This window comes from Lycorma delicatula, chromosome 9 (assembly GCF_047948215.1).
Source record: "Lycorma delicatula isolate Av1 chromosome 9, ASM4794821v1, whole genome shotgun sequence".
Classification (NCBI taxonomy): Eukaryota; Metazoa; Arthropoda; class Insecta; order Hemiptera; family Fulgoridae; genus Lycorma; species Lycorma delicatula.
The window spans coordinates 60,743,168-60,762,688 of NC_134463.1; the positions used below are offsets into that span (position 1 = coordinate 60,743,168).

The 19,521-nt window shown below is 28.4% G+C and overlaps 1 protein-coding gene across 1 annotated transcript in view; it reads left to right on the forward strand.

The window, feature by feature from the left end:
- LOC142330332 (homeobox protein rough-like) overlaps positions 1 to 19,521 on the forward strand; it is a 55,355-nt gene that overhangs the window by 26,942 nt on the left and 8,892 nt on the right. The window contains exon 2 of the mRNA XM_075375558.1: positions 18,893 to 19,127. Within this exon, the coding sequence (XP_075231673.1) occupies positions 18,893 to 19,127 (235 nt within the window). The remainder of the gene's footprint in view (positions 1 to 18,892; positions 19,128 to 19,521) is intronic.

Sequence of the window (19,521 nt, forward strand, 5' to 3'; positions counted from 1 at the left end):
TGAAAAGACTGAAATTAATTGAATCATATTGAATAAATGGATTTAATTTGACGAATTTGATTAAGTACGAAATCCGACAAAATAATGAATAAGCAATAATAATCTGTATTTTAAATATTAATTTGAACAAAATTCAACACATAAAAAAATCACTTGCGCTAATCATTCAATGTATTGTAGTAATTAAAAAATGTATTATAAAATGATTAAATTAATTTAAAACTAATACTTTTAATAATAATAAATGAATTTGTTAAATAAATTCACCTTCTAACATTATTCTAAAATATCTCTAATCGCTTTTGATTTTTGTATAAAAAAAAATTAGATACCATTTTTTTTTTTAATCTTTATGAAAAGCACAGTTTTATGATGAAGGGGAAATGAACGAGATAACATCAACATGGATCAGTAACTTACGTTTTAAAAGTTTGTGGGTTTTTTATCAATAAATTACATTTATCTGATCTATACGATAAGAAATAATAAATTTAAATCACAATTTAAATAAACCACCATGATTAACAAAATAATAATAAATATAACGTTTTTCTCTTACCTGTGACATACAAAATCCTTTCAAAACAGAATCGAACCAATCGTACACCAACAACAAAGAACACCAAGAGGAATTCAGAAAAGGAAGATGATGTAAAAAACATATCTGAAACCTTAAAGCAACAAGAGGAAACAGCAAACTTTTCATCAAACAAAACACCTTAGTACTTATGAACTCTAACTCGACTGATTACAAAGCCTTTGTACTTAATGTGGGAGTTAAGACCGTACGATAATTTGTCTGCAGTCTTGAGAAGCATAAACTTCGTCTTGGGCACAGAAATTTTTAAATTATGAATGTCCATCCAGCCCTCCGCGGTCAACAAAGCCGCCTGCGCACGATCGTATTACGAAACAGGTTTAATATATATATATATAAATATTAAATTTGGAGGTGGTGTTGGTTAGGCTTTTTGTTTGATTAGCGTTCCGAATTCTTTTAGTATTTTAAAAAGGAGGAGGAAAATATATATATTATTCATTCATATTCGTTTTGGTCTTCCTTGGATCGCGGGAACTCGTTGCTTGATGTTGAGTTTGTTCTTTTTTCCCCACACCTTTTTCATCTTTTCACTATGATTCCTCTTCTGTTAGTCAGTCAACTTCTTGGTTTGTGATCTTTGTCTTTGAAGTTCTTAAATAGGTCGATTATTTTCCTGAATTCTTCTCTAACGTGTATGATGTTTTCTGTAATCTTCATTTCCTCCAGGCCCATTTGCGTTTCTTTAACTTTTGCGTGTCATTCCTTTATCGTAATTTTATCTATTTGATGTCATCTTTTTACAGTTCTTGTTTCTATGTTATTATTGTTTTCCAGAATTAGGTTGAATAGAATGGGCGACAGCCCACCGACTTATCTCACTCCTGTTTTTATTTCAAACGGTTCCGATGTTTTCTCAGAGGAATTTAAATTTGAAGGTGGTGTTGGTTAGGCTTTTTGTTTGATTAGAGTTCTTGTTTTCCTGTCGCTTCCGAATTCTTTTAGTGTTTTAAAAAGCGATTATCTGTCAATGAAGTCTTACGCTTTTTTGAAATTTGCGACACATTTACGATACAGTGTTGGTGAATCTTAATGATCGGAATCTCATGTAATTTTTGAGACTAAAGGCTTTATCCGCGCAGGATACGCTCTTTCTGAATCCTCTTTGATATTCTTCTATCAGATGGTCTGCTTCTTCGTCGACTCTGTGTAATAGCGTTTTGCAGGATTTTTTAGGTTACACGGAGAAGTTATATTCTTCTGTAGTTGTTCGTGTCCGTTAGATTTCCTTTCTTGAGCAATTGGTGGATGAGCGTAACCTCCAGTCATCTGTTATCTTCGTCTTCAATATGAACTCGCAGATCCGGGGTATTTTTTCACGAAAGTTTTTTCTCCATTTTTTAGCATTTCTACTACTACATCGTCTTCTCCTATCTATCTATCTATCTATCTGTCTATATACATATATATAGACAGGAAAATCCCGATTCGTTAGTAGATGTGTGGTGGTGGTGGTGAGGTGTATACTTGATATATATTGCATATATATCGTTATATTTGCTAAATATATACTAATAATATTTTTTTATATTAATATGATTGTTTTTCTTCATAAAATAATGAACTATAACCAAAACGTAGGCACCGGAATGTACCAATCAATAGCGGAAAATCCCGATTTGTTAGCATCAACTTCTAGAGTTAAATGTCTAATTTAACTTTCGTTATACCAATTTTCATAATTAAAAAAAATATATATTTTTACACTAGAGGTAATCAATTTCGGACACCTAAATATCCCATTCCGAGACGCCGCCCCCCCAGAGCAACCCGCCCGGAGGGCCTAGCTGCAAACTCTGCAGCTAGTTAATTACTAAATTCTAATTCTTATATAACTCATCGAAATAAAATAATTAAAATATTTCTCAACAATAAAAAAAATCAAATAAAAATAAATTAATTTTGTTACTACAGAACGTTGTTAATAAATTCTCATTTCTCTTATAGGAGTTACAGATGTTACACGTACAACTGCTTTTTTCACTGGAATGAATTTTAAGTTGATTTTACAGAGGATACCTCCCCTCCGATCCTGTTATTATGCTAAAAACAAAACACAAACAAGTTAGTCTCGCGACTCCTTGCTAGGATATCTTGGCTTCCAAGAGCGGGGAATTCGGGGTGCTTCCGATGATGGCACTGATCGTTTAAGAAGGCGTGGTGGGGGGAAGGACAGGCAAAATGCATGCCTGGAACCTAATAAGTTAGGGAATGGCAGTTCCCCTGATGACTATCCAGAAACGGAAATCGAGATGAACCAGGGGAGACCCTGATGCGGGCCTCTGGGAGTCCCAAGTCAGGTTAGAGTCAATCTGGTGCCACGACACACCGCATCGATTGAGATAGTGCTTTATAGCTGTACCGGGTCGCTCTGGGAGTGTTTAAAAAAAAATTTAGTCTGGCGAAGGCAGATGGAGATTTTTCGTTTTTTTCATTCTTTTTTTCTAATTTTTTTTCATTTCCACAGTATACACAGTACACCGCTGTATTGGTATACACCATCACAGGGTCGCGAGACGGGCGAGTATCGTATAAAACTTACACTTACATGGTAAAATACAATAACACATAAGTAGGAACTCACATGTAGGTGCTTGCCTGTCAAATGAATGTAGATACCAAATGTATATTAGCAGGAAGGAGTGGACGTATCCCTCACAATAATATTAATTTATTTTTTGTTTCAAGAAAAAACCAATCATAAAATATAAAGGAAATAATATATTTGCAATAATGTATTAATTGCATTTACAACGATAACTTTTAAAATAAATGCTTTTGATTACTGTAATTAAAAAAAAAAAAAAATGTAAAAATTATAAATAAAATAAATCTGTAGCAAGCTTGAGATAAAATTATTTCTTATTGACTAGATGCAATAGAAAGGTGAACAAAAAAAATTATCCCCATTTATGCCAATAGTTTGGTTTATTACTATAAACAATAATTCATGAAAATACACGGTCGATGTAGAAATACATTTACGGAAAGAATAGTATAATGTGTATTACAAGCGCCTTCCTCTCACAGCCAAACTCGTATTTTCGTTTGGCACACTGTACAAATAACTATAATACTAGGAATTTTTTTTTTAAATTACAGAACTGATCAAATTTGACGTACCTGAATACCTTAAGAACTATTATGAAGGATACCTACGCATATAATATTGCACTAGGCTTTGCGTAAATAATAAAGATCATTTTAAACAATATTTACGAGGGTCAAATAAAAGCCGAATATGTACCCCACACGTTCATACACAAACCTTGTCTTCAAGACTCGTATCTTTCTGATAAGCAGCGTCATGTCAGAGCAAAATGTTATTACCGAGAATTATTTCACGAATGAGTGTGTCAAATATCGGAAATTTTGACTAAACTTCTTGTGTATTTTGGGGAGATGATGTCAGTTACCCAATTCTTCCATTGAATCAGCAAATTTAAAGAAGGGCAAGAAGCTGAAGAAAATGAGTCACAATAGGCGTTCAAGGTCAACTGTGATAAATGACAATATCGATCGAGCTGTGTGTGATCTTATTGAAGATGATCGGAATTCTACGATTGATGAAATTACTTCGGAAATTAAAGTACTCTTTCCATTATCACAACGCACCTAGAGTTCCGCAAAGTCTCTGAGAGGTAAGTTTAAAGATGTAAGATGTAATAATAGAATTTACCATTTTTTGAATTTCTTGGTAAAAAATGAAGATATTAACTTGATCTTTAGTATGTGTATTCCTAATGTAAATATCTCAAAGCAATTTTAGATTCACTGAAATTTCGAATTTAAATGGATTAACATTAAATTTTACTAACTTTTTTTTTTTTAATTTCTCTCTATCAAATGACGATAACTTGGTTTTTGGTGTGTTTAATTTTCATACTCGTATGAATGAATATCTAAACCCAATTTTTCGAATTTTTGGGAATTCCACCTTGAAAGGAGTGAAGAAAGGTAAAGGAATTTCAAATAATGATTGCACATTTTCCCCATTTCCGACTATAAAGAACGAGATAGTCACTCGATTTGGGCTTGCAAATACTTTTCAGCTAAATATCTAAAAATAATTTTCGGTTTTTTTTAATTTCATTGAATCAATATTTGTAAGATGTGGCAACATTGTGATGGAAAGTAATGTTTGTAATTTTGAATGTATACTTCGCGAACGAAGCCACGAAGGAAAATCTAAAAGTCAAATAGTAGGTTCAGTACTGATGAAACTGTTGCTCTGAAAAAATTACAATACACTGATAATTTTTATAAATTTAACAGGCTTAAATTTTTGTTTATCACTAATATTCTCACAAGCATGAGTTTTAATGAACACAGGAGAATCCAAGGGGCAGAGTCCTGACCGGCTAAATAATCCCTGACCGCGACGGGAAACGCGAGTAACCGTTTTAGCGCGGGTTAAGCCACGACGGAGATGCTAGTATGTATATATTATGTATAATTTTAAAACAGCTTACCAAATTCCAATTTGATTTCCTCGAGCGCTTTCGGTTATTCTGCCAACTTCAAGAGGATAATTATGATTAACCTATATAAAACTATAATCTTACATATATGTAACAATTGATCGTCATTTTGTTAAAATTCGTCAAAAGTTAAAGATTTACGTCTAAGTGACTACGTCCGTATTGTAATACTTTCTCAATTGTTATGTAATATGTAAATAGTAGAATCAGTTTAGCCAACTAATTATTATTGTTTATTATCTGCTTTTACAAAAATATTATCATCTAACTTAACTTGTTTATTTATTAATTTATTATTATTATATATATACATATATATAAATTTGTAAATATCTCAAAAATGGAATTTTTTGAGATTAAAAGTGTTATAATAATTATTAGAGTAATCCAATACTTGCATAAATTTTTTTGGATCATAATTATGCTTATTTTTCAATATATTTTAAGCGAAATTTGAACGGTCTTTATATTTCTTTGTTATACAGTTAATATGTTCCTCAGTTCTAATTAAAAATGATCGATTGGTCATACCAATATATCATAATTCGCAATCTTTAGCTGTGTGTGAGTTTTAGCTGGATCTCTGTTATTAATATAATTCATGATTTTATTATTAGTTGTATATGCTGTTTTTAGATTAAATGATTTATATACTTTATTAAATTTTCTATAATTTAAATTATATTCCATTTGTACATAATCGTTTCCCGAGTTATGTTTTAGTTTTTTTTTTATATATAATTTATTTTTTAATTTGAAGTACAATTTATCTATTAATTTATTATTATATCCATTCGATGTGACAATGTATTTAATATTATTTAAGTTTATTGTATTATGTTTGGGATATTTATTGCTCTGTAAATTAATGAATTGAAAGTGTCTATTTTCTGGTTCCATGGATAAAATTATATATAATAGTTATAATACCAATCGGTGCCATATTCTAAATAAATTTTAAACTAAATAAATAAATATATGTTACAGTAAAACCCCAAATACCGGTAAATCTTAAGTTTTACCGGTAAATTCTAACATTTACCAAATCGTTTTGGTCATTGTTGACAATTACCATATTCTATTGGTAAGAGTTGACAATTGTGTAACGAAATCACTTCTAAATAGGAAAGAGCATGAATTTAAAAATGCTCTTCTCAATTTTGGGATTTCAGTTGAAAAATTGCATTGAAATAAATCATTTTCAAATGTGAGAATAATCAATTAATAGTTAACTCTTAAATGCACAGTCTGAGTCTAACACCCGGATTGTTTTTTAACCCAATTTATTTTCAATTTTTGCTGCGGGAAAAAAGTTTTGAATCCCAAATGAACGTTTTTCATTAAATACCATTCAAACCGTTGTAAAACTTAAGGAAAGATATAAAAAACCTAAAAAATATAACTAAAAATTCTATATTTTAAAATATAGCCTTCCAGTTTTCTTTTTATCGAAAAATTCGTCTTTCCTTTTACAAAACATCATGACATGTTGCTAAGAAAATGTGATTGAATTTTATTTAATATTATTAAGAATAATTTTTACACAAAAAAGTTAATCGATTATTCTTAATGGTAATTGTATTTTACAGGCTTTATCCTTTGAAAAGGATTTACTCTTTCAAAATCATTATTTCATATTTATTCTTCACTTTATACGTTGATTTTATAATTTTTTGAATTTTTTGTTGTAATCTTTTGAAAAAGACAGTTTCATTTTTCACCCGCAGTGCACTGAAATTCCAAAATTGGGAAGAGCATTTTTAAATTCATACTTTTGAGTGATTTCATTACAGAATTGTAAACTTTTACCAACAGTCTATGGTAAATGTCAATAATGTCCAAAACTATTTTGTAAAAGTCCGAAATAAATGTGTTTTCATGATTTTTTCGGACTTTTACCAAGTGACTTGGTAAATGTTAGAATTTACCGTTAAAACTTAAGACTTTACCGGTAATCGGGGTTTTACCGTAACAATACCGATATGGAAAACAAATCGACATAAGTTTTTTTGTAGGGCAGTGGTACTGAAACAGTTACTACAAAAAAAACTACATCAAGAATATTTTTTTAGTTATTAAATGTATCAGAAAATTAAAAAAAAAATAGATTTATCAGAATTTTTCCGAACTATTAAGAAGGATTTAAAAATAAATTAAAAACCGGTGTCGGTTGAAGGGGTTTAAATCAGTTTAAAAAAGGTGAATTAGACATTTTTTATAATAATATTTATAATTATTGTTAAGCAATTTAAATTTACGTCAACTAGGAATTAATTTATGAATAAGGAATTATATAAATAAACATTTATGCATAATTAAGGAGCAAATTTCTTTTAAATACGAATTTTCTGTTTAATTTTTTGTGATTTTTCTTGGAGCGATCTTAAATGAAAAAAATTGTTAAATTTACAGAATATACACCGAAAAATAATGTAATTAATAATATTGTTTGGAACCCAAAGAATTATAGAAAATTATAAATCTGATGTGGACACCATATGTCACATTAAGAACGCACCGAAAAATGTAGAAATCAAATGGTCGGAATATTGAGAAAATAGAACATATTAAATATGTAGAAGAATAGATCAGTTGGAAGGCAATAGAAAGCGCGTAATTGAATCTAGAACACGGAAGCTAGAACTAGCATCCGATTCACTAAAGATTCATAAAAAAAAGATTTGATGTGGACACCAAATGACTTCCGTGTACACTTATTAAATTACATACATACGTTTGAATAAAATGAAAAGAACATAAAATTTTATTTCATTAATAACTTCTGAATTGTTTTATTGTTATTATTGAAATATTATCTATTGTAAAACTTTTTTTTACAATCAGAGGTTAATAATTACTAATAAACCAATATATTTAAATTAAAAAAAAAAAGTTAAAAAAAGGAGTCGGTTTTGAACCGATGTGCCTTTCTTTGTAAGATCCAAATATTTCATTAATATTTATTTGGCTATAACTCTGGAACCGATGGAAATAAGTACCACTTATGATATATCGTTGAAAAGCTCTGAATAAGGGCTTATTACTGCAGTTTAAAAAAAGTTCAAAATCCCAATTTTTTTGGATTCTAAGCTTTTTTGGACACTTTTGATCCAGTCGATTGTAATGAAAAGGGGAGGTGCACAACTAGATGTTACAATAATCCTAAGTCCAAAATTTTAACATCCTACGTATGGCGTACATTTGTACGTAGTACAGATGTACGCCTAGTCAAAATGGATTCAGGAATGGTCAAAATGGATATTTCCGTTGAAATCGGAAATACTTTATTTCGTACAAGGAAGTAAAAACTATAGTAAGAACCCAATGGATATAGAGCTGCGGTTTTATTCTTTTACAAACTGTACTTAATAATCCGCAATCGCCGTAAGACAATTTTTTTATTTGTGAAAAAATAATAAAATTACCTAATCCATAGGTGTTTCCATAGTGGTGCAATTTTACTTGGTAACGTAGCATGTAGTACATAATTTTTAGTTATGAATTTAATACTTATGAAAACTATTATAAAATCTGCCGGATGGATGATTAGAAAGCATTTAATACAAAAAGGACTTACGGTCGAGTAGAGTTTCCGAATCGGCACGAGCCACTATAGGAAGGGATTAGATGTTGTTGATGTCAATATAAAAGGATAAAGGACATAATAATAATAATAAGGTAGAGGGGATCCGTCGGGTTTAAAAGGGTTGACAATCACGTTGCATAATAATCGTTGGGTCATTTGACCTATCCTTTTTCCTGCGGTAATAATGGACAGATAGATAGATGATACAGGACAGATTTTGGATGGATATAATAAAGCGTCAGTTGGCAAGCGGTTTGTTTGCACGCTTCTACAAATTATACTACCACTCAGGATGTTTTTCGAAAACACAATCCAGTGGAAATATTTCGTATATATATATATATATATACACACACCAACACAAACACTGGTCCAACTAATTAACCTAATTAACATTTAGAAAAATAAAATTAAGTAGAATAATTAAATGGCAAGCACTTGAACAAACTATTTCACAAAAAAAAAATTTTTAACAGATTTGAATAAAAGGTTTACAGTTCGATCCTTTTTTATTTCTTTTACCTGTATTTACGTCTTATTTCAACAAACTGATTGATTTCTCTCTATATATCGTCACTCTGAATTCATTTTCTTAGTTCTATCCAGTTACTAAACCTTGAATTTCTTTGGTTTTTTCAGATCGACAACTAATTTAATTTCTGTTGGCCATTAAACTATCAAACAAAACAAAAAAGGCTGCCAAATACATGTATTTTTAAAATAAATAATAAAATCTACTTAAAAAACTGTACTAACAGTTTTTAAATTAATAATTATTTCTGAATTCTTTGAATTTCAACTTTTTAAAACTTGAAACCAAATTAAAATTACAGGAAGTAAAAACGCTTAATTTTCGGTTTAATTTACTAAAAAAGTTAATTTTATCATTAAATTACATCAACAAATCAATCGAAATGGTTATGAATTATATTAATTATGAAATAAAAAAAATAAATTTTCTAATTTTTTTTGTCAAGATGCCTTTGACAGTTTACCTTGATTACTAACTTATAAGTATAGAAAATTGAATAAGAAGCGAAAATCATATAAACTGTTTAAATAATAAAAAAGTAATTAACAGAAAAGTTTTTATAATAAAAATAATGTATTTTGTTAAAAAAACTTTGGTTCAAATAAAGGATTAGCTAAATTTTACGGAGAAAAGTTTAATTAAAATTTTGATTACAGGAAAGTTTCGTTTATTTCCAGGTTACAACAATTCCAGGTTATTATTTTATTGTAAAATGTTAGAATCTGTGAGATCCATTTTTTCTAAATAAAAATAACTAATTAAAAATCACCCACCATTACTGCAATCGGATAAAGATAAGCTTGTTTTTTTTTTTTGTAATAATTCTTCTACTCAACAAGTTAATGATATTTACAATTTTTGTAATCCACCTATTAAATTTAGAAAAAAGGACCATGTAATTTCTAATGAGTGGAACATTTTAACGTAGTAAAACGTTGTACGCGTTTCACAAATTCTTAAATTTTTAAATGACGTATTCTGATTGAATGTAGATGAAAAGATATTAAATTGTTACAGAATATTCGTGAAAATAAAAATTGATTAAGTGTTCATAAATCAATTATCAAATTATATTTAAGTATACCATATGGTATTTTTATTTTTTTTATCAATACCAATCTCGATATTTCTCTAATGAATTTCCAGAGATGCAATTTAAATGAATTATTCATAATTAGTGATTATTATACACTGTATAAAAAAAAAGGTAATCCAATTTCGATAATGTATTTCCAACAAAAGTACAAAAAAAATTACTACATAAATGTACAACCGGAAATTTCTTTTCATCCATCATCTTTTGGATTTAAAAAAAAATTATTCATGTAGAACAGATTAAACTATTTTTATTAAATTTCGTGAATATTTTTATTAAACTAACTTTTAAGTTAAATTTTATTTGCGTCAATTACAAAATGGCGGCCATCTTAATTTTTCACTCCATCATATTTCAAGAACTACTAATATAAAAATTTTACGCGTGACATTTTGAAGAAAATGACACCTTATTTTTTCAAATCGCATTTCAAACAGCCGATTGAATTGGAAAATTTTTATGCAAGTCTACGCTCATATTACAAAATAATTTGTAATATTGAAAATATTACATCCAACATTAGAAATACGGGATAACCTTTTTTTATGTGCACTAAACAATCTTGAAATTTATTTTTAAACAGATTGAAAAAAATGAGAAGATTCATCACAAATGGATTATTAAGTACATTTTTTTTAAAATCAAGACGCTCTTTAACGCACTGTTTACGCTTTTAACGCATTTAGGTAACGCTTTCTTATTTTGTAAGCTTTCTTTATTGATCCCATTTTTTTCTAATAACTTACAACGAAGATTTCAAGATATTTTTAATTTTTCCTTTTTTTACCATCATTGCTTAGTAATGTACTACTGCTAAATATAACATAATCATCCTAATTCATTTTGATATTTCAAAGAATTTGTGTGAAAATTGGTTGCTCACGCTCTGCAGCAGTCTTTTTATGTAGTTTCTCTACATTTTTTTCTATTATTATATAAATGCAACTCTCACCTTTTACATTTCTTGCAATAAAAAAAAAATGGGCCGTTTCTTGTAGTCCTAACCATATTTAAAAACAATAATAATACCTTTTCAATCATTCTTTAAATTAGAAATTTTGAATAAGATTAAAATTAGGGGTTAGTCACTTATGTTGACAGGGTTAAAAATAATATCAACCAACACAGTACTTTTAAATCTGGAGTTGAATAAAATCTTTAAAATTTCAAAAGAATATAAATATAAGGAAATAAATATTCATACAACAAATTTCACTATCAAGTTGTAGAGCTTAAATATAAGGAAACACATTTATAATCTGCAAAAGAACGGGTATGAATTAAAAAAAGAGTAGAAGATGTAAAGCAACCTCTGATTTAGGAAGGAATCCAGATAAGAATGTAGACTATTTTCAACGCTTTTTAACTATTACATAAAAGAATTGATATAAAAAAAGATAAAAAATTTAAGAATGAAATAACTACCCAAAAAAAAAATATAAAAATGTAAACATTTTCTGAAAATATTTTTCTGACGAAAACCAAAAATGATTTAAGCAGAAATTCTGAGTGGTAAGAATCTATTTCTAAGAAAGAGAACCATTTGAAAATACGTAAGAATAAAACGAAGGTAATAAAATGAGATAGAAAGGAAGATAGGAAGATAAAGAGGAATTAAATATTATGATAAGGTAATATAACAAATCAAAGAGAGTGCTTTTATGAAAAAAGGAAAGAAATCTAGTAGTATCAAATACATATCAAAGAGATTCTTGAAAATATTAATGTGTATAGCAATTTACGGTAACGAAATATGTAAAATAGAGAAAACAGAAAAAATATAGAGGCCTTTGAAATGAAGTATTATAGTAGTCGCCATGAAATATGGCGCTTACGTTTAAACTATTGTATCTCTCTCTTTTTTTTCTATTAAGCCTTCGGAATCACCGTAAGGTATTACTTCAGAAAATGAATGAGGATGATATGTATGAATGTAAATGAAGTGTAGTCTTGTACAGTCTCAGGTCGACCATTCCTGAGATGTGTGGTTCGCTGAAACCCAAACACCAAAGAAACACCGGTATCACGATCTAGTATTCAAAGCCATATAAAAGTAACTGCTTTAAAACTATTGTAATTCAGATAAAAAAATCGAATAATAAAAATAAAAAGTTTATTAAAGTTATTGCAGTTTCGTCGGAAACTGCAATTATTTTTGCGCTAACTGAATTCGGCCGATTTTAGTTACAGTCATTCGATTGAAAATTAAGAGCATGAAAAACGGAAAACTCACGATTTTTTACACTTTTTTGAGAACGTCAACTTTGATTACTATAAGATCAAAACCAATGGAGATTTCCTACTTTTGGAGCTAGATTAAACGATTATTTCTCAATAATTATAATTAAGATTTAGCCCAAAACTACCACCATTATTTAAGCGTGCACAGTGGTTTTTACAAAACAACCTTAGATTAGTTTCACTAAATATTTTACGAGAAAAAACAGATCGTTGTAATTCTTGAAACAATTTGAATAAGATGACGATATTTTGAAAATAAAGTATTTAATATTAATCTTTTAACTGAGGGGGAAAAATATGAAATGATCATTCAAAAAGTACAATCGCAACTAGCAGTTGAACGATCATTAGTCTGTGTAATAAATGTTCGTTATTATACAGACGCGGGAATGGCTGCCTTTCACACAGTTTTATTCGATTACTTTACATTTCATTAATATTATAAATTATTTTTGTAAATACTACCACAAATGTAAATATTATTTACATTTATTTAAATATTATTTAAGCGTGCACAGTGGTTTTTACAAAACAACCTTAGATTAGTTTCACTAAATATTTTACGAGAAAAAACAGATCGTTGTAATTCTTGAAACAATTTGAATAAGATGACGATATTTTGAAAATAAAGTATTTAATATTAATCTTTTAACTGAGGGGGAAAAATATGAAATGATCATTCAAAAAGTACAATCGCAACTAGCAGTTGAACGATCATTAGTCTGTGTAATAAATGTTCGTTATTATACAGACGCGGGAATGGCTGCCTTTCACACAGTTTTATTCGATTACTTTACATTTCATTAATATTATAAATTATTTTTGTAAATACTACCACAAATGTAAATATTATTACTGCTACTACTGTTTGTTTTGTTATTTTCATACAGTTTTATTTTTACAATTATTCACAATATTTCTATCAAAGACTCTACTGTTTAAAAAAAATAACAGATTACAAAAAGCCATTAAAATCATATCAGTAAATACCAACAATTTATTATAAACAACCGCGTGTTTCTTAGAAATTTCATTATCTTTATTAGTTATTTGTTTTATAAACCTAAGGTAAAGTCCCTTTTTATTTTAAGCATGACTTGAAATGTAAAGGTAATTGTAATAATATATTTATTTATGTATAATATAATTAATTAATACAAATACTGATTAACACTTGTACTAGTGTAAAGGATTCATGAAAGTAATTCGCAAACAGAAAGTTTAACATAGTTGATGAGACTGTACCGCTCGCTTCTACAGTCCATCATGTATTGCCACGTTTTAAATCGATTTTTATGATCCTGTAAATGATCTACACCATAAAATGAGAATGTCATTCAATTTAATCTCTAAAAATATGAATTCCACAAAATTAATGCTTGATATTAGCGGAAATTTATTTTTTCTACACATAATGTTATACGAAATGTGATAGTGTTACTTGAAACGATCTGCACCGTTAAATAATATTAGTTTGGGCTAAATCTTAATTATAATTATTGAGAAATAATCGTTTAATCTACCTCCAAAAGTAGAAAATTTTTATCTCCATTGGTTTTGATCTTATAGTAATTCAAAGTTGACGTTCTCAAAAAAGTGTAAAAAATCGTGAGTTTTACCCTTTTCACATCACTAATTTTTAAACGAATTATGGTAAATAAAATCGCCGAATTCATTTGCGCAAAAATAATTGCAGTTTCCGACGAAATCTTCATTTTTATTTGCAATATTTTTTAACTGAGATACAATAGTTTAAACACAAGCTCCATCTTTCACGGTGAACACTACAGAGGAGAAATTTTGAAAATAGATGAGTCGATAAAATTTGAAATAAAAAGGTTTTAGTCGAATAGGAAAGATAAGAAATTTTTAGCTGAATCTTATCGAATTAAGTTGGTAAGCCATCATGCATTAAGACATAAAGCTTTGGTGAATTTAGTAGAGAATAAGGAATAAGTATAAACTAAAAGCTGTAGAGAAAGGCAAAGAATTTAATATACAGGTGAAACACGTAGTGTTACCGGCTTTCTGAGCTCATTTTACTAGCAAAAGTAGTGAAAGAGTTCATAATAAACAACGATCCGGAAACGCATCGTTAGCGAGTTATTACAAGCAAAAGATTTCGCCCTTATTCTTGGGCAAAGAGTGAAATAAAATCATTCTAAAATTCTATAAATCCAAAGAAAGGAGTAAACATGATGTTTTCTTATTGTTTTTGACCAGAATAATTGAATAAAACGGGTTCCAGGAGTATATCTCCATTAATTTTTATGACGTGAAACAGAAAAATCTTTTGTCTAAAAGCACGTTTTTTACTTCCTTGTACAAAGTAAAAGAAGTATTGTGATCGTGAAAAATTTCGATTTTCAGATTTCAACGGAAATATCCATTTTAACCATCCCTGAATCCATTTTGACTTGTTTCAGCGTGACGTCGTACGCCGTTCATACGGCCGTCGTAAGCACATATGAGTATGTTTCTCGCATTACTCAAAAACTATTAGCAGTAAGATGTTGAAATTTAGAACTGTTGTAACATCTAGTTGTGCACCTCCTCTTTTGATTGCAATTGACAGGACCAAAAAAGTCCAAAATTCAAAAAAATGTGGACTTTTTCTTAAGTGCAGTAGTAAGCCCTCAATGCGAACTTTTCAACGATATATCATAAGTGATAATTATTTTCAGTGGTTCCACAGTTATAGCCAAGTAAAATTTTAATTAATGAAATACTTGGATCTTACGAGGGAAAGATACATCGGTTCAAATCCAACTTCATCTCCTTTTTTAATTGTTTTTTTTTAATTTAAATATATTAATTTTTTAATAATTATTAACCTCTATGTGTAAAAAAGTTTTACAGTAAATAATAATTCAATAATAACAATTAAAAACAAAAATATGAAAAAATATCAGATGTTATTAATGAAATAAGATGTTATGTACTTTTCATTTTAAAAAAATTTGTATATGTAATTTAATAGGAGTACATGGAAGTTATGTGGTGTTCACATCAGATTTTCTTAATTTGGCCTTACCATCAAAATCTTGAGTTTAAAATAATTAAAAAAGTATTATTTTTACATGTTATATGTATCTTTTAACTCGGTTTATATTAAATAAACCGTTCCCATTGATATTTAATAGTGGAAACGTAGTATTTACAATAAGAGTAATTTAAAATAATTAATAATTTAATAATAAAATAACGGAATTAATAAAGAATACATCCTAATAACGACGTATGCATTAAAACTGTAAAAGGCAATATTTTTCCTCTCAGTATAATTAATAGCACACGATACGTAATAGAATAATAATAAAAACAATAAATAAAAACGTGTAACATTGATAAATGGGTCAAAACTGTTGGAGGCCGCATCAATATAATATTAAATAATTGAAAGTCCACTGAACAACACCTGGGAAATTACATACGTATTAGAAAACGTAACGTACAGACCTACATAATACTAAATTTCACATCATCCCTCTTCTTGTGTTACCTTACCTACTTTTTTCTAAACAACTTCCATTAAACTCTGAATCATCATCATCATCACCATCACAACTACAGCTGCTGGTTTAAACAGATAATTCGTTTCGTATGCCAACCCTAATCCTCCCCTTCTTATATATATATATATATATATATATCGTGTCAATTAGTGACCACTTCAATTACTGAAAACACTCTATACGACGCTAACCACAACAAATAATAAACATTATGTATGACAAACGTATAAACACTTTTAAAATTAATTTACCAAGCACATTTAAAAATTTCACGGCTGAATTCGGTATAAAGAACGCTTTCAATATATGAAGCAGGCTATTTTGTATATTTCTTCACGGATAATCCATAAACCGTAGATTTATAAGGATACATATGCACACCCGTTATATATTTTACTTTTAATTATCTCTCTCTTTCTCCCTTTTAATGGAAAATTTTAAGTGAAGACTGCTACGATCATTAATCAATAACAGCCAATAGAATAATATAAATCAGTCATTTTTATTTGCCTTCAAGTGATGAACGGGAACCGATTTATTAATTAAATATGGTTTCAATCACTGGTATTTTATCTTTACGTTAAATCTTTGAATTACCATGGTACTACTACTTTTGAAACGTTCAAAATGTTATTGAACCATCAAATTGTAAAGAGATTCAGTTAATTATTTTACCCAAGACACCTATTTCCATTACATTACCGACTGTATAAATATAATATCTATATAAAAGAGAATATGCTAACCGGTTTAATTTTTGCAAGTAAGGGTTTTTATAAATTTTGACGTTTCATCAAATCCTCTAATAAAAAAACAAATCTTGCGCAGTTCTGCGCAAAAAGACCGACTTTTCGTTAATTTAATTTCATTATAATATTTTAATATTTTTTTAATTTGGTTTAATATTGCTGAAAATAGATACTGCAGATAAAGAAAGTCAACGTTCCAACTTGCAATATCATGACCACACTTTCTAACTTGCCCCGCTCAAATTTTTTTCCACTTTAAATTGAGCGTATCTCAATAACGACTCAACCGATCTTCATAGAATTTTCACATGCACAACTTCAAAAACACAACTAAAGGCATATTTAAATTTCAATGAAATTGATCCAATAGTTTTGAAGATTATCGAAACATAAAATTTAATACAAAAACCTACATGTAATATATTTAAGGAAACCCCAATTTAATTGAATGGTTTTTCGTACTCCTCATACCTCAACACGTAGAACGGAAAAGTACGGTATTACTTTCCAAAAACTGCTTTTCCGAAAGTACGGTAAAAAAAAAATTAAGAAAAAAAATCATTTAACATATTAATATCAATTGTAATTACCGTAGTGATAACATTTTAATATATAGTATTTAATTATCAATAATTGATAATTGTTAAATAACAACTTATACTCAAAGTATTACTCCAAAGTTTATCATTTCGTAATCTGATTATTTACGCGGACCTTATTAATGATAATTAAATACAGAACAATTATAATTATAATTGGGCATCCTCACATTATATCTATAATTTTAACGTTTAAAATACTTTACTAGTAAATTTTTTTTAAATAATGAAAACTGAATGTAAATGAATATAAAATAATTACATTCTTTGTTAGTAGCTTAATAAATTGTTTATACTAAACCATTATTTACAGCAAAACTACATTATATATATATATATATATATATATATATATATATATATATATATATATATATATAAACCTTTCTAAACGAAAACAGTGATTTTAGAAATTCTCTTAATGGATAAATTTCATGAAAACCTATAATAATATAATGTTCATCTGTATTAAGTAAACATCGAAATCATTTTTCATTATTTTGCTATTTCAAGTATCTTTCTTTTAAAGCGACCAATGATGAAAATTATTTATAAGTAAACTATTAATTAATGGACCAATCATTAGCTGAAAATGTATGCTTCTGACGGGGTAAGGAACTAGTCTTCATTTATATACCTCTCAGCACGACAACTCGCCTCAGTTTTTTATAGCAATTGACAAATATGGTTAAACCACCTTTCCGAAATATACCATCATGTTCTTATAAATACAGATTTTAGTTATTTAAATCTCAATAAAATTTATGATTTAAAAATCAATGTATGAAACTGAGAGGAAGTGCGAAACACGAGTTAATCCAACGAATACCGCAACCTAATCTCTGCACTTAATCTGATACAGTAAGGATGAACCGAATTTACACGTCTTCACATCATCATTATGGATTAAATTAAGAACTCTGGTTTAAATCGACAGAATCTAAATAAGAGAAAATAAGTATCAAAAAAATATGGAAAAGGTATGAATAGTGTGAAGGAAAATCTACCCAAAAGATGAACCGTGGCAAATAACAAACAGAAATTAGTTTCGAAGTGCCATACAGACAGTTAGCGCGTATCCCATCCATGATCTCTGGGAAATACAAGTGGAAGTTTTATTCAAGGAAAGAGAAGCACATTAATCGATGATTTTTTTTCTGAATTTATCAGCTTTGATACGTGATTTAAAGTATTTAAAACTTTTCTTTAAAAATTAAAGACCAATATTAAAAGTTTTAGGTTTCCTAAAGAAACACTCACATCATTACTAAAATTATATAATTAGTAAAAAGTTTAACCGTTTTTAAAAATTAATTTACGAACTTTTCTCCTGTTCCCAAAGTGTTAAATATTTAATATTTTATTTACATTCAAAAATCTCATTTTAATGGTTTTTCCTTCTTCCTTTCTCTTTCTTTTAATGTGTACTGTACGTGAAATTGATATATTCTATCATAATTTTTTTAATAATTGTCATCTTATGTTTCTTTTGTAGTGGCAAGAAGGAGAAGAAAAGAAGGTCGTCCTAGAAGACAAAGAACAACTTTCAGCAGTGAACAGACATTGAGATTAGAATTAGAATTTCATAGATCAGAATACATATCAAGAAGTAGGCGTTTTGAATTAGCTGAGACGTTACATTTAACAGAAACTCAAATAAAAATATGGTTCCAAAATAGAAGAGCTAAAGATAAACGTATTGAAAAAGCACAACTAGATCAACAGTACAGGTAATTAACAAACAATTAAAACCCATTAAAAAAAAATTAACAAGAATTCCATTACTGGAAGAATCTATTGATGTTTAATAGATATTTATCAACCATCTACCCATTGTATTTGTATTTAGATACTAAAAATTCTGGTTAAGATTAATTTTGTATACAGATTTAACTAAATGTATAAATGCTACCTGATAATGAGGTATTTAAAGTTTCTAGGACTTTTAGAAAGAAATTTGCCTCCATTTGAAAATCTATTCATCAGATTAAAAGCCATACTCCAAAATAAAGCAAAACTAATTACATAAGTACGAGTATTTATTAAGAATAGCGATATCGGTAATCGCTATTTTACAGCGCATTCGAAAAGTTGTTTTTGCACTGGAATTATGAAATAACGAAA